This window comes from Thunnus albacares, chromosome 22 (genome assembly GCF_914725855.1).
Source record: "Thunnus albacares chromosome 22, fThuAlb1.1, whole genome shotgun sequence".
In the NCBI taxonomy this organism is placed as follows: domain Eukaryota; kingdom Metazoa; phylum Chordata; class Actinopteri; order Scombriformes; family Scombridae; genus Thunnus; species Thunnus albacares.
This window is the reverse complement of record NC_058127.1, coordinates 11662925-11682593: the sequence shown is the minus strand read 5'-3', so window position 1 is coordinate 11682593 and position 19669 is coordinate 11662925. Positions and strand designations below refer to the sequence as shown.

At 41.8% G+C, this 19669-nt stretch overlaps 1 protein-coding gene across 8 annotated transcripts in view; it reads left to right on the top strand.

The window, feature by feature from the left end:
• The window catches only part of svep1 (sushi, von Willebrand factor type A, EGF and pentraxin domain containing 1), a 123021-nt gene that overhangs the window by 36600 nt on the left and 66752 nt on the right, over positions 1-19669 (top strand). For all 8 annotated transcript variants that reach the window (XR_006399901.1, XR_006399903.1, XR_006399904.1 and 5 more), the window contains one exon: positions 1036-1212. Coding sequence is in view for 1 of the 8 variants with exons in the window: in XM_044340497.1 (XP_044196432.1) it covers positions 1036-1212 (177 nt within the window). In the remaining 7 variants the exon portion in view is untranslated. The remainder of the gene's footprint in view (positions 1-1035; positions 1213-19669) is intronic.

Below are 19669 nucleotides of genomic sequence, written 5' to 3'. Positions count from 1 at the left end.
CACTTAAGGGAGATTCCCACAATTTGGTGAAAAGAAGGATTTGTCTTTAAAACATAAAATATCACCATAAAATATCACAGTTGAGTATACCGCTGAGTGTATGGTGAGCTGTAAATCATCCATATGTACTCGCAGACTGCATATGTGCAAACACAGCGTCTGAAATCCCAGACGGTTGGTGCAGGAGAAGAGATCAGTGAGACGGCGCGAGGATAAGGCCGTGAGAATGAAAGCCAGCGCTCACAGTACTATCAGCTCAGCCACCAATCCGTCTCTCACGCTTTGTCTCGAAGTCTGCCCGACGTCTCTGCCAACAACAGCCTCAAAGCGTACACTCAGCTTTCAAACATGGAGCCACATGTTGAGCCACTTTTGCTGGCCGTGGGCCAAATCACAGAAATTACACCAGAGCAGGGTCTCTTCTCCTGCTGCGGCCCTCTGTTATCTAAATCATCATCAATCATCGTCCTAATCTGTTGCCTCCATATAATGACGCAGCTTTGTATAAGCTTCCTGGAGTGACTACTGTGTTTTGGAGTAATTTGTACATTGGGAGAAGAGGATTTGGGTGTTTGTTTTCAAAAGGCAATTTTAACTATGTGGCTCGTGGCCACTGTCACACTGTTTTGATTTCTGCATTTCTGCCCGCATTTGTGTATGTGTGTTGGACGTACTTGTGTATAAGAGTGTGTGGGGTGGGAGTTAAGGTGTTTATTCATTTTATTCTCTAATTCCTTGTGTAATGTTTGACTCAAGAATGTCAGAGGTTTAGTGGAAAGAGTTTGTATAATTCAGCATGTCTCAAACCTGCCAGTATACAGATATACACAGTTTGATCAAATGTGAAATACTGAGTCCCAGTTTATATTGTCCCTTTGCAAATTTATTAGACCATCGTGATGTTAAGAAAAGTAGAATTTTACAATTTTACAGTTGTGTTGTCAGAACTGTCTGACTTCTAAACACGTAAGGTAACTTGTGTAATTGCCAGGTGGTGTAACAAGTGCTCCTGTGTGTTTTGTCTTCCACCTTCAGACCTCCCTACAGGCAGCTACATCCAGGAGGATCTGATGCGCTGCTCCTCCTTGTGTGAAGCAGGCAAGGATTGCTGCGACTTGATGGCCAGCTGTAAGTGCGGCACACACACTGGACAGTACGACTGCATCTGTGAGAAGGGATACTACGGAAAGGGTCTGCAGCACGAGTGCACAGGTAGGAGAGACGGACATACGCTAAGTTCTTGTCACGTTTCACCAGCCTCACCTCTGTCTCAGCTGTGTTGTTTTCCCTTTTCAGTCACCATCTCAAAAGTTCTGTCCTTTCCTTACCAGTTAAAGCAGCCAGGTGTTAATGTGTGTAAATATCTTTTGTGTGCACATCAAGGGACACATATAAGTAAAGATTAGTTCTACCTTTTGTAAAATACACATAAGATCTTACTAAAACTTAAGTACAATTCACAACCTTTTGTGTGGAAGCACAGTAGTGAGTTAAAAGTCCCAACAACATGTCATTCGACTGTACAAATTATCAACTGTTTCTTGGAGCAGTCCCTAGCTTAAGCTGCAGTGGACAGCATTTAAAAAGCTATAACAACTCTTGAGTAAGCAGACAACAGACTCAGTAAACGGTTGTGTATGTGGCATGTTTAACTTTGCAGTTTTTTGTTTCTTACAACTTTCCACAAACTGACCAACATTGTTTTTGCTCAGACTTTGCGGCACTAAAACACCATGTTTGTGCTTTAGACGTAGACGCTGGGAGTTCCTTCCTCATGTCTTTGTCTCCTTTACCTGTCAATGTCTCCTTCACACCAGGCCCACTTGGTCTCAGGTCACTGCTGCGCTCACTGTGAGTGAAAGTTAAATAAGCAACCTGTCCATTTAACACAGAGTAAGCTGTCCACGGGGCAGATCCGTATCAACAAAACCAGTAATGTGCTGCTGGGGTTGAAGACTGAGACAGTGATGTGTTTGTGTGTGTTCAAGACCTCTTCACCTCTGGCTATCACGCTCTGTTGTGATTCATTTTCAGTTGACACATCACATCCTGCTCGCCTCCACTTTTTAATTTCCCCCTTTTATATCACATATGATCTCTTACATCCATTTATTTCTTGTTTCTCATGCACATGCACTGAAATTGCAGCTGTCTTTTTGAAATGAAGTGTCTTTTTTTTCTGTGGCTCTTATTTTTTTGCCTCCCACTTCTGTTTCATACATATCCATTTGAGGAACAGAAAAATCTTTTTCATCTGGTGCCAGAGTGCTCTGGCTTTTACCCTTGTGTTCTTTACTACTAGTTATTTATAATGTTTGGGCTGTAGGAATTATTATTTTATGGTTACGCTTGTATGTATCAGTAAAAAAAAAGCTTGTGTATGTGTGTCTGCATGTATGTATGTGTGTGTATCTGTGTGTGTGTGTGTGTGTGATGTCACATCGACTCCAGAATCTGTATGTATTCCAGAATCTTTACACACATTAACAGGACACAGCTGTCACCAGATTTAAGAGACAGACATCTGAAACAGATTAAACAGATAACAGATTATCTGAAAACAAAACCAGAGACAAATATCCTCACTATGGAAGAACTACAAACGAATACCGTATCTGAAGATACACCAGAGTCAGTCCTAGAGAAGGAAAACAACTCTGAGGTCCCCATGGACCAACAATGAACATCAACAACGGAGTCTGCTGATCCATCTGCCTCCTCAGATTGCGAGTCTACAGCCGAGGCAGAAAGTGAGAACCAGCTCCGCTTGTTCGTCACCCTGCTCACAGTGAGAGTGTTGACCAAATGTCATGCTCTCCACAACCAGAGTCAGGAGGAGTGGGTTACCCACACAAAGACACTGGTGAACCAGACTTTGGAGGGGCTCACTGAAACCGAAGGCTTCTGCCCAGACATGAAGAACATCAAGAAAGTCTCCAAGGCCGTGATGAAAGACCTGACCAAGAGGTTTTGTGGGAGGTGCCTGCTGGAGTCTTTAATATTATTACAGGATCCAGTTGTGGACTCAGCCATCGTCCAGTCATTGCAAGCTCACATCAGAGATTTCTCTGCAAGGCTCGCAAAGAAAGCAACCTCCAGCACGTTGTGGAAAGACATCCTCCAGGTCGTGGTCTTCGCTGCAGGGATGCTGGGCATGATACTCATCCCCTAAAGCAGCAGGCGGAGGAGGCTTGCAGCATTGTAGCAAGTCCACTATCAGATGTCTACATTACCCTTTTCCTGATATATTGATATATATGGAAAAGTATTATAAATAATGTATTATTTGTATTTATAATCTTGTCATCATGTTGATTTCACAATGTACAAAAAACAACAAAATGGCCTTGAAAGGTTGTTTTGAGTTCAGAGTCTCTTTTTTATTTGTTTGTCCAGTCTGCACCCTGTGAGTGCTGCTGTTGGAAAAGATGTGTGATGGAGTAGACACATTATTTCTTGGCTGCAAGTTTTTGGATGAATTAATGGATTTGCCTTACTGTGCTAATTGAGGGCATTCTCCTCATAACATAAGATAAAGGACACTCAGTATGCACAGATCTGTAAGCTCTAAATTAAAGCTGAAATCGTAGATTAAAGGAAAATTAATGTAAGTTTAAAATGATTAACAGTAAACAGCCTTTTTCTTTCTCTTTAACACCTGCAATTACCTTTCCTGTCATCTTTCCTCTAATTTGCTCCTCGGTGTTCAGAGTTTTTAAAACAAAATTCAGGGACAGGTCAAACAATACGGTTTGCGGTTTTCACACCATCAGTTAGCAGGATGACTCCCGCAGTCAGAAATAAAAGAGGTAATCTCTGTAAACGAGCTAATGAGATGAGAAGACATTAATCTTAAACGATCCCCACATGTTGTGTATGTCTCTCCTAACTTCAGTGGCTTCTCTTTACTGTATGTGTGGAAAGCCTCAAACTCTGCCCTTTAATTCTTTTGAAACGTCCTGCCACCAGAATTGATAAATGAGAGTTCCAGCAGTGCATTAATTAGTTTTGCCTGAGTGTGTTGCTTATAATCAATCCAACACATCAGACAATCAAGTTATAACACTTGCCAGCAGCCCGCGTGATGACAGTTTCATTTGTCTCCTAAATGTCCCTTCTTCGGTCTGTTAAGCCTCCAAGTTACACAGCGTAGCGTATTGCAATTTGATGCAGGTGGTCTCAGTCATTTAAGTGTTAGGTTAAAGGTTGATACATTATTTTCACTGAATATGTAATCACCAAACTCACAGAGGAACATAGCAGTCTGTGTGATTGTTGGAGAGCAAAACGGCTAACAGATGCACTGGCTGGTGTGTGTGTGTTTGTGTTTGAGTAACTACTATGTGAAACTTCAGTCATTTAGACAGCTTACTTTTGATGCAGGGCAGGCAGGTCGCAGGGAACGGGGGGGGACTAAGAAGAATCAACTCTTGAGTGTGCTGCTAGACGAAACAATCACATTAGAAACCTGGATAACAATCTACTCTTAATAATGGCAATACAAGCATAATCCTGCTTGTATTTGCCCTCTGGGTCTTCCTCTCTGTACCCACATGTTTTTGATCCAGAATTAGATAAAAGCAAGTCAAGGAGGAGGAAAAAGACATTTGAGCAGCAGATAAGATTGAATTATTCAGATCAGCGTTTTAAAGAGAAAAGAAACAGAAGAAGGAGGAGGATTTGCTAAGAAAGAGCCAAAGGAAAGGGCATTGGGGTCATCACGCCAAAAAAGCACGCCTCCCTAATTCTCATCAGATGTTGTCGAGACTGGAGCCCCACTCTGCTTATTAATCTGTTTTAATGGTTTAATTAATGGCAGAGAACAGACTGCAGAGTTGGCTCAGCGGGCTCGAAGAAGGAAGGACACAGCGAGGCGCTGCAACCGCAACCGAGGATTGCTTCCTCTGTCTGTCTCTTACTCCCTCATATAACAACGTCTCACGGGAGAGGAGTTTGCTATTTTGCTGCGGACACTTCATTGTCTGTGTGTCGTCATTCTCATGCTATAGTGCTGATATGTTTCCACAGTGCGCCTGGCTCAGGCTGGAATACGTGTCAGTGCAGTTGCGGATATGTTGGCAGACAGACGCACTATTAACCCTGTTCATCTCAGTTTTGGTTTTGTAAAGTGGTGCGAAATGCCCTCATATATGTTTTTGAACTCTACATTTATTGAAAGTTTTATTCTCTAGTAACTTATGAGGCTCTTTTGAAGTAGCAGAGGCTCCAAAACCAATTAGATTTGTGGTGAGAGCAGTACGTAACCAAGAAACATACATGTAAACTTGACAAGCTCCTGCTGTTTTAAGAAAAAGCACCTCTCTTTAATATTTTGTTGCTGTAACCTCATTGGGCTTGGCTGAACCGTAGGTGTTGTGTGAATTATGGGTACGCCGTGTGCTTCATTGATGCCAGGGCTCTTGAGTGGCAGACAAATAGAGCCATACACTGCAACACCGCTGCCAGAGTTAGAGCTGCTCTGGTTTGTGTGATGGTCGGTGTATGTGTGTGTCTTCAGGTGGGTTCGTTGTCTAGACTGAGAGTTAGGAGAAGTTTTATGCTTTTAGGACTTTGTTTTCCTGCATTTAACATCTTTGACACATCTGAAAATAATATTAGCGAACCTCAGTCCTTGTCAGTGGATTATTATTATTGTTGGCTAGGGGGGGCTCTGCTGGAAACACTATCCAAATCCCCACAGTGTACAGCAGTGTTGTTTATGAATCTGTCGACAGCCAAGTGAAACAGCCTCTTCCAGAAAACACGACTGGAATCCCAGCAGATAGAGGTGGATGATGAAACCTGTTCCTGCACAGTTTGGTATACTCTGACAGACCAAACAGGACACTGTTGTTTCTCCTCAAATACCAATCCCAAGCTCACAATATCTGTATCAGGAAGGATCGACAGAGGAATGGGGAAGTGGATAAATGGAGTGAGAGGCCGAGAGAAGTGGGGGGGTTACATGTTTGTCTCCTATCACACATTCTGCCTTATCAGCCTCTTCTGTAGCGCAAGAGAGTGACAGGAGCTCTGGACTGTGTTAATGTGGTGTCAGCACAGGGCTTTGTTCTGCTCGGGACGGCTCTGCTTGGAATGAATGGGGCAGAGAGAGAGAGAGAGAGAGAGAGAGCAGAAGACAGTATGAAAGAAAAAAGGAGAGAAAAGAAAAGAAAGAAAAGAAAGAAAAAGAAGAAAGATAAAGCAAGGCAGGTGAAAAGACAGGAAAAAAGATTTGGAGAAAATATCACAGCCTGATCTAGAAATGCAAGGTATTGTGTTTCGGTCATAGTGAATATGTGATCTCACTGAGTCTAAATCATACATGACTGGCCTTTTGTGTGTGTGTGTGTGTGTGTGTGTGTGTGTGTGTGTGTGTGTGTGTGTGTGCGTGCTTCATGCTCTACTTTTTTGTCTCTCATCTGGTTTTCGCTTTGCTGCTGAAATCAGCAAGAATCACCTCAGACGTCCAAGTTAATACACAAACACATTGGTATGATATTCTCAAACAGTCATATGACTGGTGCCACAATGCCAAATGATGTTACAGCTTATTTCCTGCAATATTTGCCAGTTTAATATACTAAATGGTGTTATTCAAGGATATCTACTTAAATGTTTTCACATGTTGAATGGGATACTGTTATATTGGATTCACTAAAGCTTGGTTACACTCACGTCTCCCTTCATTAGTGGATAGGGTAACTGAGGAATGAAAAACATGAAGAAAAGTCATATAAAGAAGTTGAGAGGAAATGCTTTAAGTGCAGCAGAAGTGCTGTTTATTTGGACTAATAGTTGCAAATATGAAAATGCTAATTTTGCCTGTGAATCATACTGTGGCTTCTCAGTAAAAGTCAGGATGTTAGGAAATATTTTGTTTGACACAAATACCCTTAACTCAGGGTTCACTGACTAGCTTTTTTCTGGAGCTTTCAACTGCATTCATGGTGTTCCTCAGCAGATGTTTGCTCACCTGTCACTCGTGACCCACAGTAAGTATGATATGGTGACAACTGAGGTATCTCCATGACGACTTACCATAAAAAAGTCCACCCATAGATGAAGATTACAAGATAGTTGAAAGCTGTGGAATAAGCAGAGTAAGTGGAGCTTGAGTTATGACTCGTTTCTGTGTAACTGCTACTGTATTTCCAAGGTCAGCAATTAGATTTCACGCTAATTATTTTGTTCATCACTGTTCCTTTTCTCTTTGTGCCAGTAAAGTATTAGTGAGTAGTGAGTCAGTGACTGGAAATTGAGGAAATACGTTTACATGACCTTTTATGAGTTATCAGGATATAAACTGTTAACTGGAATGCTGTGAGTGTAACAAAACATCCATTCAGAGCTGATACTGGAAGAGTTGCTCAATATTTGCAATATTCAGTCCGTAAAAGCCTCTTGATCCCAAGAGGTGACACGTGGCAGCAGTGAGCTTCGACTCAACATGAACATAACACATCCATCTCTCCGTGTGGATGGACTGGACTGTGTTGCCTGTGTCCTTGAGTCTGTTGCAAGGAGGAGACGAGGTATTCACAGCTTCTGCATTGTAAACATTTGTAGTCTTGATGTGAACAACCAAGAGATTCTGGGAGGGGAGGCCGGGAGGTGGACATAAATTTAAGGGAGGAATTAAAACGACAACAAGAGAGGTGGAATTGCTTAAATGTTAAGGAGGACGATGAAAAGTGTTGAAACGGGAGGAATGTTGCAATCGTTATTTATTTCATTCTCTCCTTTCACTGTGTGGCCTGACCCCCCTTGCAGAGGTCTCCGGTGTTAACAAAGAATAGTCAACATGAAAATAAGCTACAAAGGATGAATGTTTTCGTGAACTCAGAGGAACGACTGAACTTGACACCACATCGGTTATCGCCGTCTCAGCTTTCGACGCTCTGCAGCTCATCTCACTTTGCGCTGTCACGCTTACACACAAGTATATACTACGCAGGGCTCAACACATACACATGTTTTTGGCATGCTTTGCATACACACACCTCTGACTCATTGAAATGTACCACATTCAAGGATATGACACATACCAGACGCCTGTCTAAGGAGGTAACAGCGGAGAGCCTGTTTATATCACCTGAAGCAACACCACATAGTCAGAGAACATGACATTATAGTGAACTTATAAAACTTTACACTAAATTAACACAGTTTTTATTGCACAGTCGATTTAGATTTATATTTAGAAACTTTTAGAAAGACGTCAAACTTGGAATCAAATGAATTGAATCTAACAGCTTTTATACTAAAACTTCTATCTAAGAAAACCCTTTGAAACCATAGTAGTGGATTGACAGCACAATGAAAGAGTCTTCTCTCCAACTGTATCTGATTTTGTTAGTCCATTTCTCTCTCTTTGTTTATTTGTTTCTCTTTTTTGGGTATACGGATTAAAGGCAGGCACCCCAATTATGGTTTAGCTGATTCTGGGTGTGACCACTGACTGTATATAAATATGGACGATGTGTCTCCACGTCCTACCGCCATGCAAAATTGAAGCCAAAGTATCTCCTTTCTGGGAGCTGCCATCTTGCTCGTGTCACGTGATTTGGAGACAGAGTCTACGCAGAAGAGTCAGACAGCGGGATGACGGCCTACAGGACACACCCCCCCTCCAACAGCCGTCCCGCCGTCTGACGGAAGGTTTGAGAGCGGCTGTGACAGCAGTCGATTATGATGTCACACATCCTTCTTATATCGTCAAATAAGTAGTTAAAACAAACTTATCAGCACTTGAACAAACATCAGCGTGATAACCACTACCTAATATGACATAAAAGTGTCTTTGTGAAAAATGTATTTCACGTGTACTTTGATTTTTTAGTTTGGCTCATGTCCCATCCACCTATTCTGCAGCCAGCCTTCAGGGGACGATTGAGATATTTTGGCCCCACTTTTGAGGAGCTGTCACGAAATACATATTTATTTACAGTCAATGGGTGTGACCAGTGATTCCACAAAGTTGGGCCAAATCTGTTGCAATGTGCGTCAGCTGGTGTTGGCAGTCATACATTGTGTGGTGTTGTCTTTCAATCCAATCCAATTATTACTGCTCGGCCTGAGTTGACCCCCCCACCGGACCTAAACTAAAATGTGTTATACAAGTAGCGTAACTCCTTTAAGGAATAGCTCAGTGCGTAGCGAGAGAGAGCGTGCGTGTGACTCTGAGGCTGCAGCTACCGGAGCAACCCGCCTACCATCCGAGAGCAGGCTGAGCAGACAGAGAGTGGGAGAGTTTCTGCCAAAAACAAACACAGAGACCCATGGAGACATGAGAGCAGCTGCTCGCCAACAGATATGTGTGTTTACAGCAGAGAGCAGGAGGGAATACAGACGTCTCACTCCCCTAGTCTGTGCTGTGACCACCCCCATGAAGATAATGAGAGTATATTAAAATATGTATTTAAAGAGAACAGTCAGTTAAAAAGTTCAGTGTGGCTAAAGTAGTATTAAAAAGAAAAATGAATACAACTACATAATAATTTATAATAAATTCATAAATAAAAGCATTTAGACTACAGTTTTCATGACACTCCCAATACAAACAACATAATGATTGTTCTGCTACTCTTACCAGTAGTGATGCTCAAAAGATAAAGTTTCTCATGACTGTCCTGCTCAGCAAATTTCATGGTAGTCTAACCATTGAATTTGGTATTTTGTGGAAAACATATCTTGATGATGGCATTAGAGGAGCGGCAGGGGGTCAAAAACATAAAGCCAGCCACTGGTTTACAAGATAACTTGTCATGGACCAAAAGGAGAAAATGTTAACCTCCCAGTGGCACCTGATGAAGTCAAAGAGTTACCAAAATCAGAGCTTGTTTTGGACCAACATGTTGAATGGACAGGCTGACCGACTTTCCAACTGACATCCATTAGCACCATTCCCAGCATATGGATGAAAGTGACTCAATACTTGACATTGGCCCTCTTATTTGCTCAGCCGTCGTGATTTGCACTTAAATGTTTTCAAAAGTAAATATACTGTATTTCTACCAAAGGAGTGAATTTGGCCAGCTCCTCCACCACGTTACGTAAACATTCTTATGAAGACTCTCTGTTTCCTCTAACTGTGCAAATCTGAATCCCCACAGCATCAATAACCACAGCAGACTGGCTGCTTCTGTACAGTGTGTCTGCATCTCTCCAAGTTCTTATTTCTCAATGTTTTTGTGGCAAAAAATAAATACCTCAGTTGCTCAACATGAATTCTAGTCCAGTTCTGGTGTAGTTATGAGCAGAGGGCAAACTGCCTAGGATATCCTGAGGACAAACGGAGGAGGGTTTGTGGGGGTCAAGTTCCTTCAAACCCCCCCACCCCCGACTCTCCCAGCACCCCCCACTTATTGCTTAACTTATTGGACGAAAGTTTAGGTTTGTGTTTTTCTATGGCGAGCAGAGAGTGGAAAGAGAGAGAGGGAGGGTGATTCCTTTCCCCAGAGCCATGCGTCTTTAGCGGTGGATGGATGGAGAGCTTTCAGTGACTGAGCAAAGATCAGACTGGCGCTGTGCCAGACAGAGAGAGAGAGAGGAAAATACTACCACTAACAAGCTCTATAATAAAGATTATTTATATGGAACATAGCTGATAAGTGATTTATAGACCATAAGACAGTTTGTGATATTCTGATATGATGTTATGTTATGAAAGCCAGACAAATAAAATATTTCAAAATTTGATTACAGAGGAATAAAATGGGTTCATAAAATGGGTTCAAACTATTTTTATAGTGTACTGTATATCCTGTGTAAATCTTTTTGAGTGATTTTGATGTGATGAGTCCTCACACAAGTGAACCAGCTGATGCTCTTCAGCCTTGTGGCACTGTTAATGCAAAGTTTTTAGGCATTCATGGATTATTATGTTTTTGCGCAACATGGGTCTTATTTTCATAGTCTCATAGGAAACAGGTTTTAAACAAGCCCCCAGCTTTGCTAAATTTGCTCAGAAGAGAAAGCAAAAAGTAAAATTATTACCTAAAATGTAAATTGTAAACATCCATCACAGTTTGCAGAGCTGCTTCCAGGTTCAACTACAATATTTGCTGTCGTTTTCCTGCAAAATGAGGGATCATTGTTTACGTTTTGGAATCGCTCGCTTTGCTTTCAATTTTACTTCCAAATAAAACGGTAGAAAATCTGACTCAGCTGTTGGCTTGTTTACAATCATGTCTGATCCTCGGCCTGTTCTTGTTTTCTGGCCCCCGTCAGATTTCATGTAGCAATGTGTCTGCATTCCCAAATCTCAGCAATTACTTTGTTGGGCACAGTGTTATCCTGGCTGATAAAAATGATGGCCCAAACTCTGAAAATAAAACCCACATTGTAATAAACCGGGATAATCCTTTAACAAGCGAAATACAAGATGAAAAAGGGGAGGGGGGGGGGGTAAAGCAACAGGAGGAACAGCAATTGAAAGAAAACTTGGCAACTCACCAAAAAATGCCTAGAAAAGAGTTTTTCTGTTAAAAGACCCAGTGTCCACTGAGCTGCCCTCAGGTGTTTTTCAGACAGTCTTTCATGTCATTTGGTGTTTGAAGTTTTTTGCTTTTAGTGTTGATTGTATTCATCAGTCTTAGAGTACCGTGCAGCGTTGAAATCCATATTAGCCCCTCCCTCAACGCCACATGTTTCAGCCCCGTTCCATCCTCTCTCCCCTCATTAAGCGACACATATAGGTCTGTAAAAAGCCTTAATTGATGACTACTGCTGCCGTGTTTGTAGGTCAGGGATGCTATAAAGCAGACATGACTTGTGTTATAAACCGAGGCCACTTTATGTGTGTGTGTGTGTGCGTGCGTGCATGTGTGTAAAAGAGAGACGGAGATGAAGGAGCGAAGAGGGAGAGAGGCTATAAACAGAGCCTAATAGGACCCTCCTCTGCAGGAGAGCATGAAAAACAAGGAGCCGTGAAACAGCCAGTGGTGCGAAGCAGAACCTCACTGTGTCATTAACACCCTTCCTGCGTCCATCCGTCCCTTCATTTTTCCTTTCCGTCGCTCCGTCAATTTTCTCTTTTATTTTTTTCCTCCTGCCTAGGTCTCCTTCCTCCTCGCCTCCTTTACAGCCTCGCTCTCTTCTCACCGTCTTTCCAAACCTCTCTCCAACTACTCGACCGTGTCACCAGGTGCGCCAGACGTAAATTAGTCATTTACAGAGAGGTATTCACCAGACCAGAAACACCCCTTGTTAAATCTGCTCCGATTTGATTCCTAGCCTCAGGAGTGACCAGGGGCGCCGCGGAGAGAAACACGCACTTTCACCACAAATATACAATACAAAGGTCATCTACTCCTGGTGCTCCATAGCTCTGTTTCTGTCAGCTGGGCTGCAATTTACGATTCTTTTTTAAAAGTAATGAATTAATTGTTTAGTTCATAATGTCAGAACATCCATTGATGTCTTCAAATTGCTTGTTTTGTCTGATTTATGGTCTAAAATGTTAAGACATTCAATTTGACATGATACAGAGAAGATCAGCAAATTTTTACATTTGAGAATATCAGGGAAGGTTTGGTATCCTTGCTCGATTAATCATTCATTAATTGACTATCAAACCAAACTAAATGTTGAAAATCCTCCTTTTTTGTAAAATGAAGTTATAACCTAAAAGAAAGACGCAATAGTAAAATCACGAATAGACTACAGGACAGTTCTGTTACGTTTTATGGCAGTTTTTTCTGAGGTATTGCTTACATTATTATGTTCATGTGGCTTCTACTGCTACTAAAAAGACAAGACAGCACTTGAGCAGTGGGAGCAAATATGCATCATTTTATTAGAGGAATATTACTAGTAGCGTCTACTAACCTCTTAAGGTACTGTGTGCCAGCAACTTATGCAACACTACATACAGTATTCATAAACAAACAAATCAATAATAAACCTTTCTTACTCAATCTGCAGCCAAGAATTACAAACATGTTTTTATTTTACTGTCAAAGCTTTTTTAAATCATTATCCTGTTTGCCCACAAACATCACCTTTGGTTGACCAGGGTTGCACACTGTCCTCTGACTTTTTGCTCTTCAAATATTTTAACTTCTTCGTGCTTCCATTTGTGTCGCACACATGATTTAAACTTAGAATAATGCACCCAAGGGATTTTAAGGTGGAATGAATTTCTCATTTAGCATCTTAAATAGCTGTCTCGAGTCTCTCGAGTGTCTTTTTCAAGGCCTTTGCCCTTCTTCAAATCCAACATGTTTGTCCCTGCCCGTGACCCTCATCTGTCTCTGGATTTTTTCACCGACCCTCTTCAGTGCTCTTTCAGCTCACTCCTACTTCCTTTCACCTTCTCATCTCCTCCCTATGCGAGTGTGTGTGTGTTCATATGTGTGAGCTGTTGACTGAAACCCCTCCAGTTGGAAAGGAGATGATGAAGAGGGACGCACGCTACGTCAAAGGTCACAGGCTAAGGATGCAGCTTCCAGCTTTTTTGAAGAGAAGCATCTGTCTCCGTGACCCACCAATCAGCTCAGATTGTCTTCATTTTCTAGAAATGATGCATCTGTGTCCATTAACAGACAACATGTGGCACATTTCTGTGTACAACTATATGAAATGTTCATCTCTCGGGATTTTAAAGGGCAGAAACATTCCCTGAATTCACAACATTATCTCTGAGGCTACTGTGGGAAGAGTTGTGGTTTAGTGTATGTATGTGAGCATGTGTTCGAATGCGGTGGTGTTTGTTTTAACACACATGCACATCTGATAACACATCCTTCAAATCGTGTCGCTGAGAGTGAAAACATTGAGGGATTTTGGCGACGTAACAATTGAAAACAGACCTATTTCTGTAAGAGTGTTAGTGTTAACATGGTCCGAGTGTTATGCTACGTTGTCCCAAGTGTACTGAGAACATACTGCGGCCTTTTATCACAACATTTCTCAGCACACTGACATCTGTAATCAAGGCTCACCAGACTGGGGACCAACCTGTGTTTGTACAGTTGTTTAGCGGTTTGCCTTGCTCTCTCGTTGAATCCCAGTGTTCCCGGACTCTGTAATAAGCGAGCAGGACAGTCTCCCTGTCCTTGGGAATCCGAAAGATGTATCTAGCAATTGCGGTGAAGTCATTCTCCTTTGGGAATAGGATTGAATAATAAGCAGGCGAAGAGCGATAGAACAGCCACTGAACTTCCTCAGTTTCCTCTCCAAAGACCGCTTTGCATCACATCGCTGAAGTTTCACGTTCTTGGGATTGGGGGGGGGGTCCGTGGAGGTCTCTTTTCCCACCCAGATGGAGGCTATGTAGGTGGACAGCTGCGCAACAGCCACATCTCACCCCCCATCCCCCTTTTTCACTCTGCAATCCAGCTGGAGAGCAGACCAGACTTCAATGAGACTCTGGCAATGTGATTTAGAGCCTCCTGACATTCCACGAGGATGGGATCCCCAAACTTTTTCCTGCTTCAGGTGACCCATGTATTGAGGTGGAAAAATCCATCACTGCAAACACGGACGCATTGCGAACCTTGGGGTTTCATCTTTGAGTCTATGAGGGCAAAGTGTATCTGAAAGTGCAGCAGAAACCAAACCAGGTGACAGCTGTCTATAGGCTAGCTGTGGGATTTTTCTCAGCGGATTCTGAAGTCTGAAACATGCCTCTGGAAGATTCACTTTTTTAAATAAATAGCTGAAATAGTAGTTTTATTAGAGCCGGAAGGGCTCCGGCGTCCTCCATAGAGACACATCAGCAGGGAGGAATTTTTCTAGTGAACTTATGTTTGGGATTAATCTTCTCTTGTTAGTATTATCACAGAAAGAACAATGGTTTTGGTGGCACTGATGCTTGGTGATGCTTACTGTAAGTCACATGTGGTAGCTTCATGGACCTCACAGAGTCCTCTTCTGTTTTCCTCAGGAGGTCATGAATACTGATTCCTGGGAAACTTGTGCCATCTGGAGCAACGTGAATGGTAGACAGATGCTAGCGCTCTCTTGTTATGGTGGTTCGTCACTGAGGAAACCATACTGTAAGCGCAATGATAGGGGATCTGGTGCTGGATGTAGAGGTGTGGTTTTCACTATAGGATTAAAGTGTCAAATCACGGTTGCACATATATCCTTTACATTCTTCATATCCCTAAATCCCACCGTTTTTAAGCTCCACCGGTGGTCCAGATGAATTCAGCATGAGATGCATGTAGTCTGCTGGCTCAAGAGTAAATGTATATACAGACTGTGTTTACCTGAAACGAAACATTGAAACTGAACTCCAGTCTCTTCGTGTCTCTGTCAGGCTCTCGCGTGAACGTACGTCTGTTTTTTGCGGGCTAGACTATACATTTTAATTGTCCATTTCCATTGTCTATTTATGCACCTCAAGTGCGCATGGGACGTCTCAGTGAAGAGTGGAAAGTTCCCTCACATGTGTTGATGTTGTTTTCTCAGTGAAAAAAAAAAACCCCTGGAATTTAAAGCCCAACTTAACAACATTTTTTGTGTGAGGGCTTTTCGACCACAAGTGGCCAGGCCTCTGTCCAGATTTAGCAGCTCATTCACATTCTTGCCGGACTTCCTCTGTCTCTCTCTCTGTTTGGCTTTGAAGATGACAGACAGACATAATGGGATCAGGACATCACAGCTATTGTAGAAATATTTGTCACTTTTATTTGTCTGCTTTGCACATGATGCACATAATGTTGTGATTCACTGTGTCAGCTACAATTATGTTCCCTAAATCGAAATGTTGTTTGTTATTTAGGGGAGAAATTCAAGGGGAGTGTATCCAAAAGTAAATTACAATCATGTTGCTGATTATTTTCTATCTATCCACTAATTAATCACTGAACAACCTTTAAAAAGTGAGTAAATACAAGTAAGATATAGTAGTGAAAACACCTGGGATCATTATTGAGTAGCTGAGATGTCACGACAAACAGAAATTGGTAACAATAAAGAGCGATAATCTTCACACAGTATCAAATCGCAATACTTTCCAGTACTGACAAAAATATATCAGTTGAACCAAATATCTAGTGATGTCAAGTACTGAAACATGGTCAGATTCTTTGATCTAAATCAGACTTTTCTAACTTTAAACTGTATCTTACTCAGACTAAATTGTTTATTTAACAGTGATGCATTCAGCAGTTTGGCACATTTTGGTAAATAAAAGAAAAAGGGGTTACAACTCAAGTATTATGTGGGCACAGATATCAAAACATAGCAATCCTACATCTAAGTAGTTTATTTCTCTGCCCAAGGTGTCAAATTATTTTTTCATAAGGTATTAAAATAAGGATTTGTATCCTTGCATTGGGCAAATTTGTTTTGTCGGCATTTTTTAGCTGGAGAACTTTTGATTTTGCTCTCAGTTATAACAACAGTATGTAGACAGATGAAAATATAGAGATTCCATATGTCAAGATAAGTGAATAGTGAATCAAAAAGGCAAAGGAGAACAGGCCTTTTTCTCTTCATTTGACTGGGTGACTTATTTTGCCCCAAATTTGCCCTGTGAGTATGGCTCATTACAAGACCTGAGTTTCTGTAGAGACACTGATACTTCACATCAGCAGCCATAAAAGAACTTTTCCTGAATAAAATTCCCTAAAACTGGCAGCATTTTGATTTAAATCAGGAACTACCTTAGATCAATCAAAGAATAAATAAACAATATGACAAATCTGACCCGTGACTGGTCCTAAAGGACTGGAATGAAAATACCAGGACTTTAGATTAAATGGTTTCTGTTCAAGAGAACACGGGAAGTAGCCATGTGTGTATCAGTACTGTATGGATTGGCGTGTGTTTGCGAGCATGTGTTTGTGGATTTTTGTTGAACTAAGCAGAATGTCCCTCTGAGATGAAAACCCTTCTCTCTCTCTCTCTCTCTCTCTCTCTCTCTCTCTCTCTCTCTCCCCGTTTGTCATTGTGGCTGGAGAGGCAGATGTTCTCGCTCTCCCTCTGGATCTCCTTTCATCGTTTCCTTCCCAGTCTGTTTTTAGGCCTGGCTAATCGAACACAGCCTGTCCCCTGAGACACCAGAGATTCTCGTGTGATAGTAACTTTGGCTCCCAGGCTAGACATGTCTGCCAGTTTAATTGACTTACTTAATATTAGGAAAAAGGAGTTTAACAGATGAACTGGCCTCCACTTGGTTTCGTCCTTGTCTTTTATTTTTTACTACCTATTTCATCCTAAGAGAGCGTTTTTCCTGTTATAAATGACAGCTTTAGTGACAGCAAAGACAGTTGAGTCTTACATGAGCTATGTGTCTGCGTATTCCAAGGTTAAGTTTGGACTTACTGTTATACCTCTGAGTAAGACTCAGTACCTAAGAGGATAAGGCTGCTGCTCTATATTTCTCTTGTTGTCCATGAAAACACCCAAACCGATGTTGCATTAGTCTGTCTGTAAATACTTTCTGACTTCCTGAGCTTGTCTGCGACACTCAGCCAAAAGCCGTTCGTTCCTACTGAGACATAAATCTTTAAAAACGGTCACAAATATATAATGTCATTCTTTTAGGCCAGATTATTTCTTAAAACCTAACTGAAACTTTATTCAAACATGAGTAAAACAGTGCATTTGTTGGAGACTATTATCAGCTGCGGAATAAAACACACTTGGTGCTCTAGTGAGGATTAACAGCCCCTTGGACCTTGTATGTCGGACTGACTCAAAGTAAACTACATTTCGCCGTTCATCGTAATAAAGCGGCGTGTCAGCCAGTGCAAAGGTGTGGCTAATTGACGTGTTTTTAAGCTGAGCTCTATGGCCCGAAGGAATAAGCTACAGTATGTCTGGCTTTAGCTACACAGGCAGTACTTGTTAGTCAGACCAGTTCATTGTTGGTTTTGGTGTTTTCATGGGATTTTCTGACAGTAACAAAACACAGAATATCACCAGACGTATCCTTTAAAAGGAGGCAGAGCAGATGTCGGGTCAGAAGTCGAGGGAGTTGAAGTCAGCCGCCGCGTTTTAGGATTGATGGAGATGCGAATCGTTGGCAAAAATCATCTCCTCTGATAACGCTTGTTTTTCTTATCTCCCTGCCTCCTCTCAAAGATGATTATTTGGCCTGCTCACCGGTTTCCTTATTAAAGTAATATTTCTGTCTGATGTAGCAGATCTTTTTAAAGAAACGTTTAAAAAAAAAAGAAGATTCGTTTTAAATCATGGGATTTAGAAAATATGAACACCAGTGATGTTATGACATATTTATTACTCAGATATTGCCTCTACTATCTTCTGATAGTAGAGGCTGGCTGAGTCCTTTAAGATCATTACTGCATACAGTAGTTCTCTTTGACCCGCTGCTGTCCCTCCATATAGTCACAGCCAGTCCACAGACAGCAGGCTCTCTGTTTTATAGTCATCTGGCCTGCTGATGCTCCACTTCCTCTCTAAATGAAGGGTACAGTGCAGCAGAGTCACTCCACAGCCACAGGCAGTAAGTAGATGGACCCAAAACGAGACTATTGGCTGCTATGTAATTCAGACCGTCGGTCGCAGGATCCAAACACAATTAGTTTCAGTATGGGTTCTGTCTTTTTGGCTGAAGTCATGGAGCAGTGATACATTTTAAAGGAAATTCGTACAGCTTTCTCCGTGTTCACCTTCCAGCTTTGCCTTTTTTTTTTTTTTTTTTTAGATTCATAGCCGCTTGTTATCCTTTTGTGTTCATCCCTCCTTCCCTCCTTCCTTCACCTTAAGCCAGACGCTAGGTCTGCTCTTTCTAAACTCTGTGTGTGGGTGTGTGTATATGTACGAACATGCATCTGTCTGCGTACATCCCTACCTGCCAGCACATGCAACCTGCCAGGAATTGAAACTTTATATTTTTTCGATACAGTATTTCCACCGTCGCACTCCGGGTGAATTATTATTCGCATTAAAAATAACAAGTCTTCCTGTAAACCTTAAATGAAGCTGTTAAACAGATTCCTGAGGACTTGAACAGAGGGGACACTTTAAGCTGTCAGTCTGTCTTGTGTAAGATGCCTCCGCTGAGTTTAAAAAAATCACGGCACGGATAAGTTGCGGCGGCTGCTTTTGTTATCAAATGAAAACTGTAGACAGGCTCACACACATACTGAGTCCACACCAGTACATGTATACCACATGGCTTTTCCTGTGTATGTACTGTACAGTATGTGTGTGTTTGATGTGGGTTACTGGGTGTGTTTCGGTGCCAGCAGCCAGTGCCTTCTTTACGGTCGGTTAACATCTCCCAGCTGACCTGCTGCTGGGTTTCAGCTGATGGGGGGGGGGGGGGCTGGTGAGAGGCCAGGCTGGCATTGGCTCGCCAGTGGAAATTCACACCTGGCCTCTGGCTTAGCGGCGAGTAAATGAGTTATAAGGAATATTAGTACTGTGGATTCTCTGTCGCACCTACAGCTTATAATTGAAGCTGCTTGTTGAATGTTTATTTGACACGGTTTACATAAGCTTAAAGTCCTAAACTGGAGACCTTTGAACTACTTTAAGTCAGTAATAAAAAGTGATATTATGATTAGTCTTGCTGCTAACACTAAAGGGGTTTGAATCCCATGTGGATCTTTATATTTTCCATTTCTTAAAAGTGTATAAGTATGTGTGTGGGTGTGGATACAGCGAGTTTTATGATTTTCTCATTTAAAGTGCACAGCACCAACATTAACAAAGAAGCTGTTTGACACTCCCCCTTTTCTCT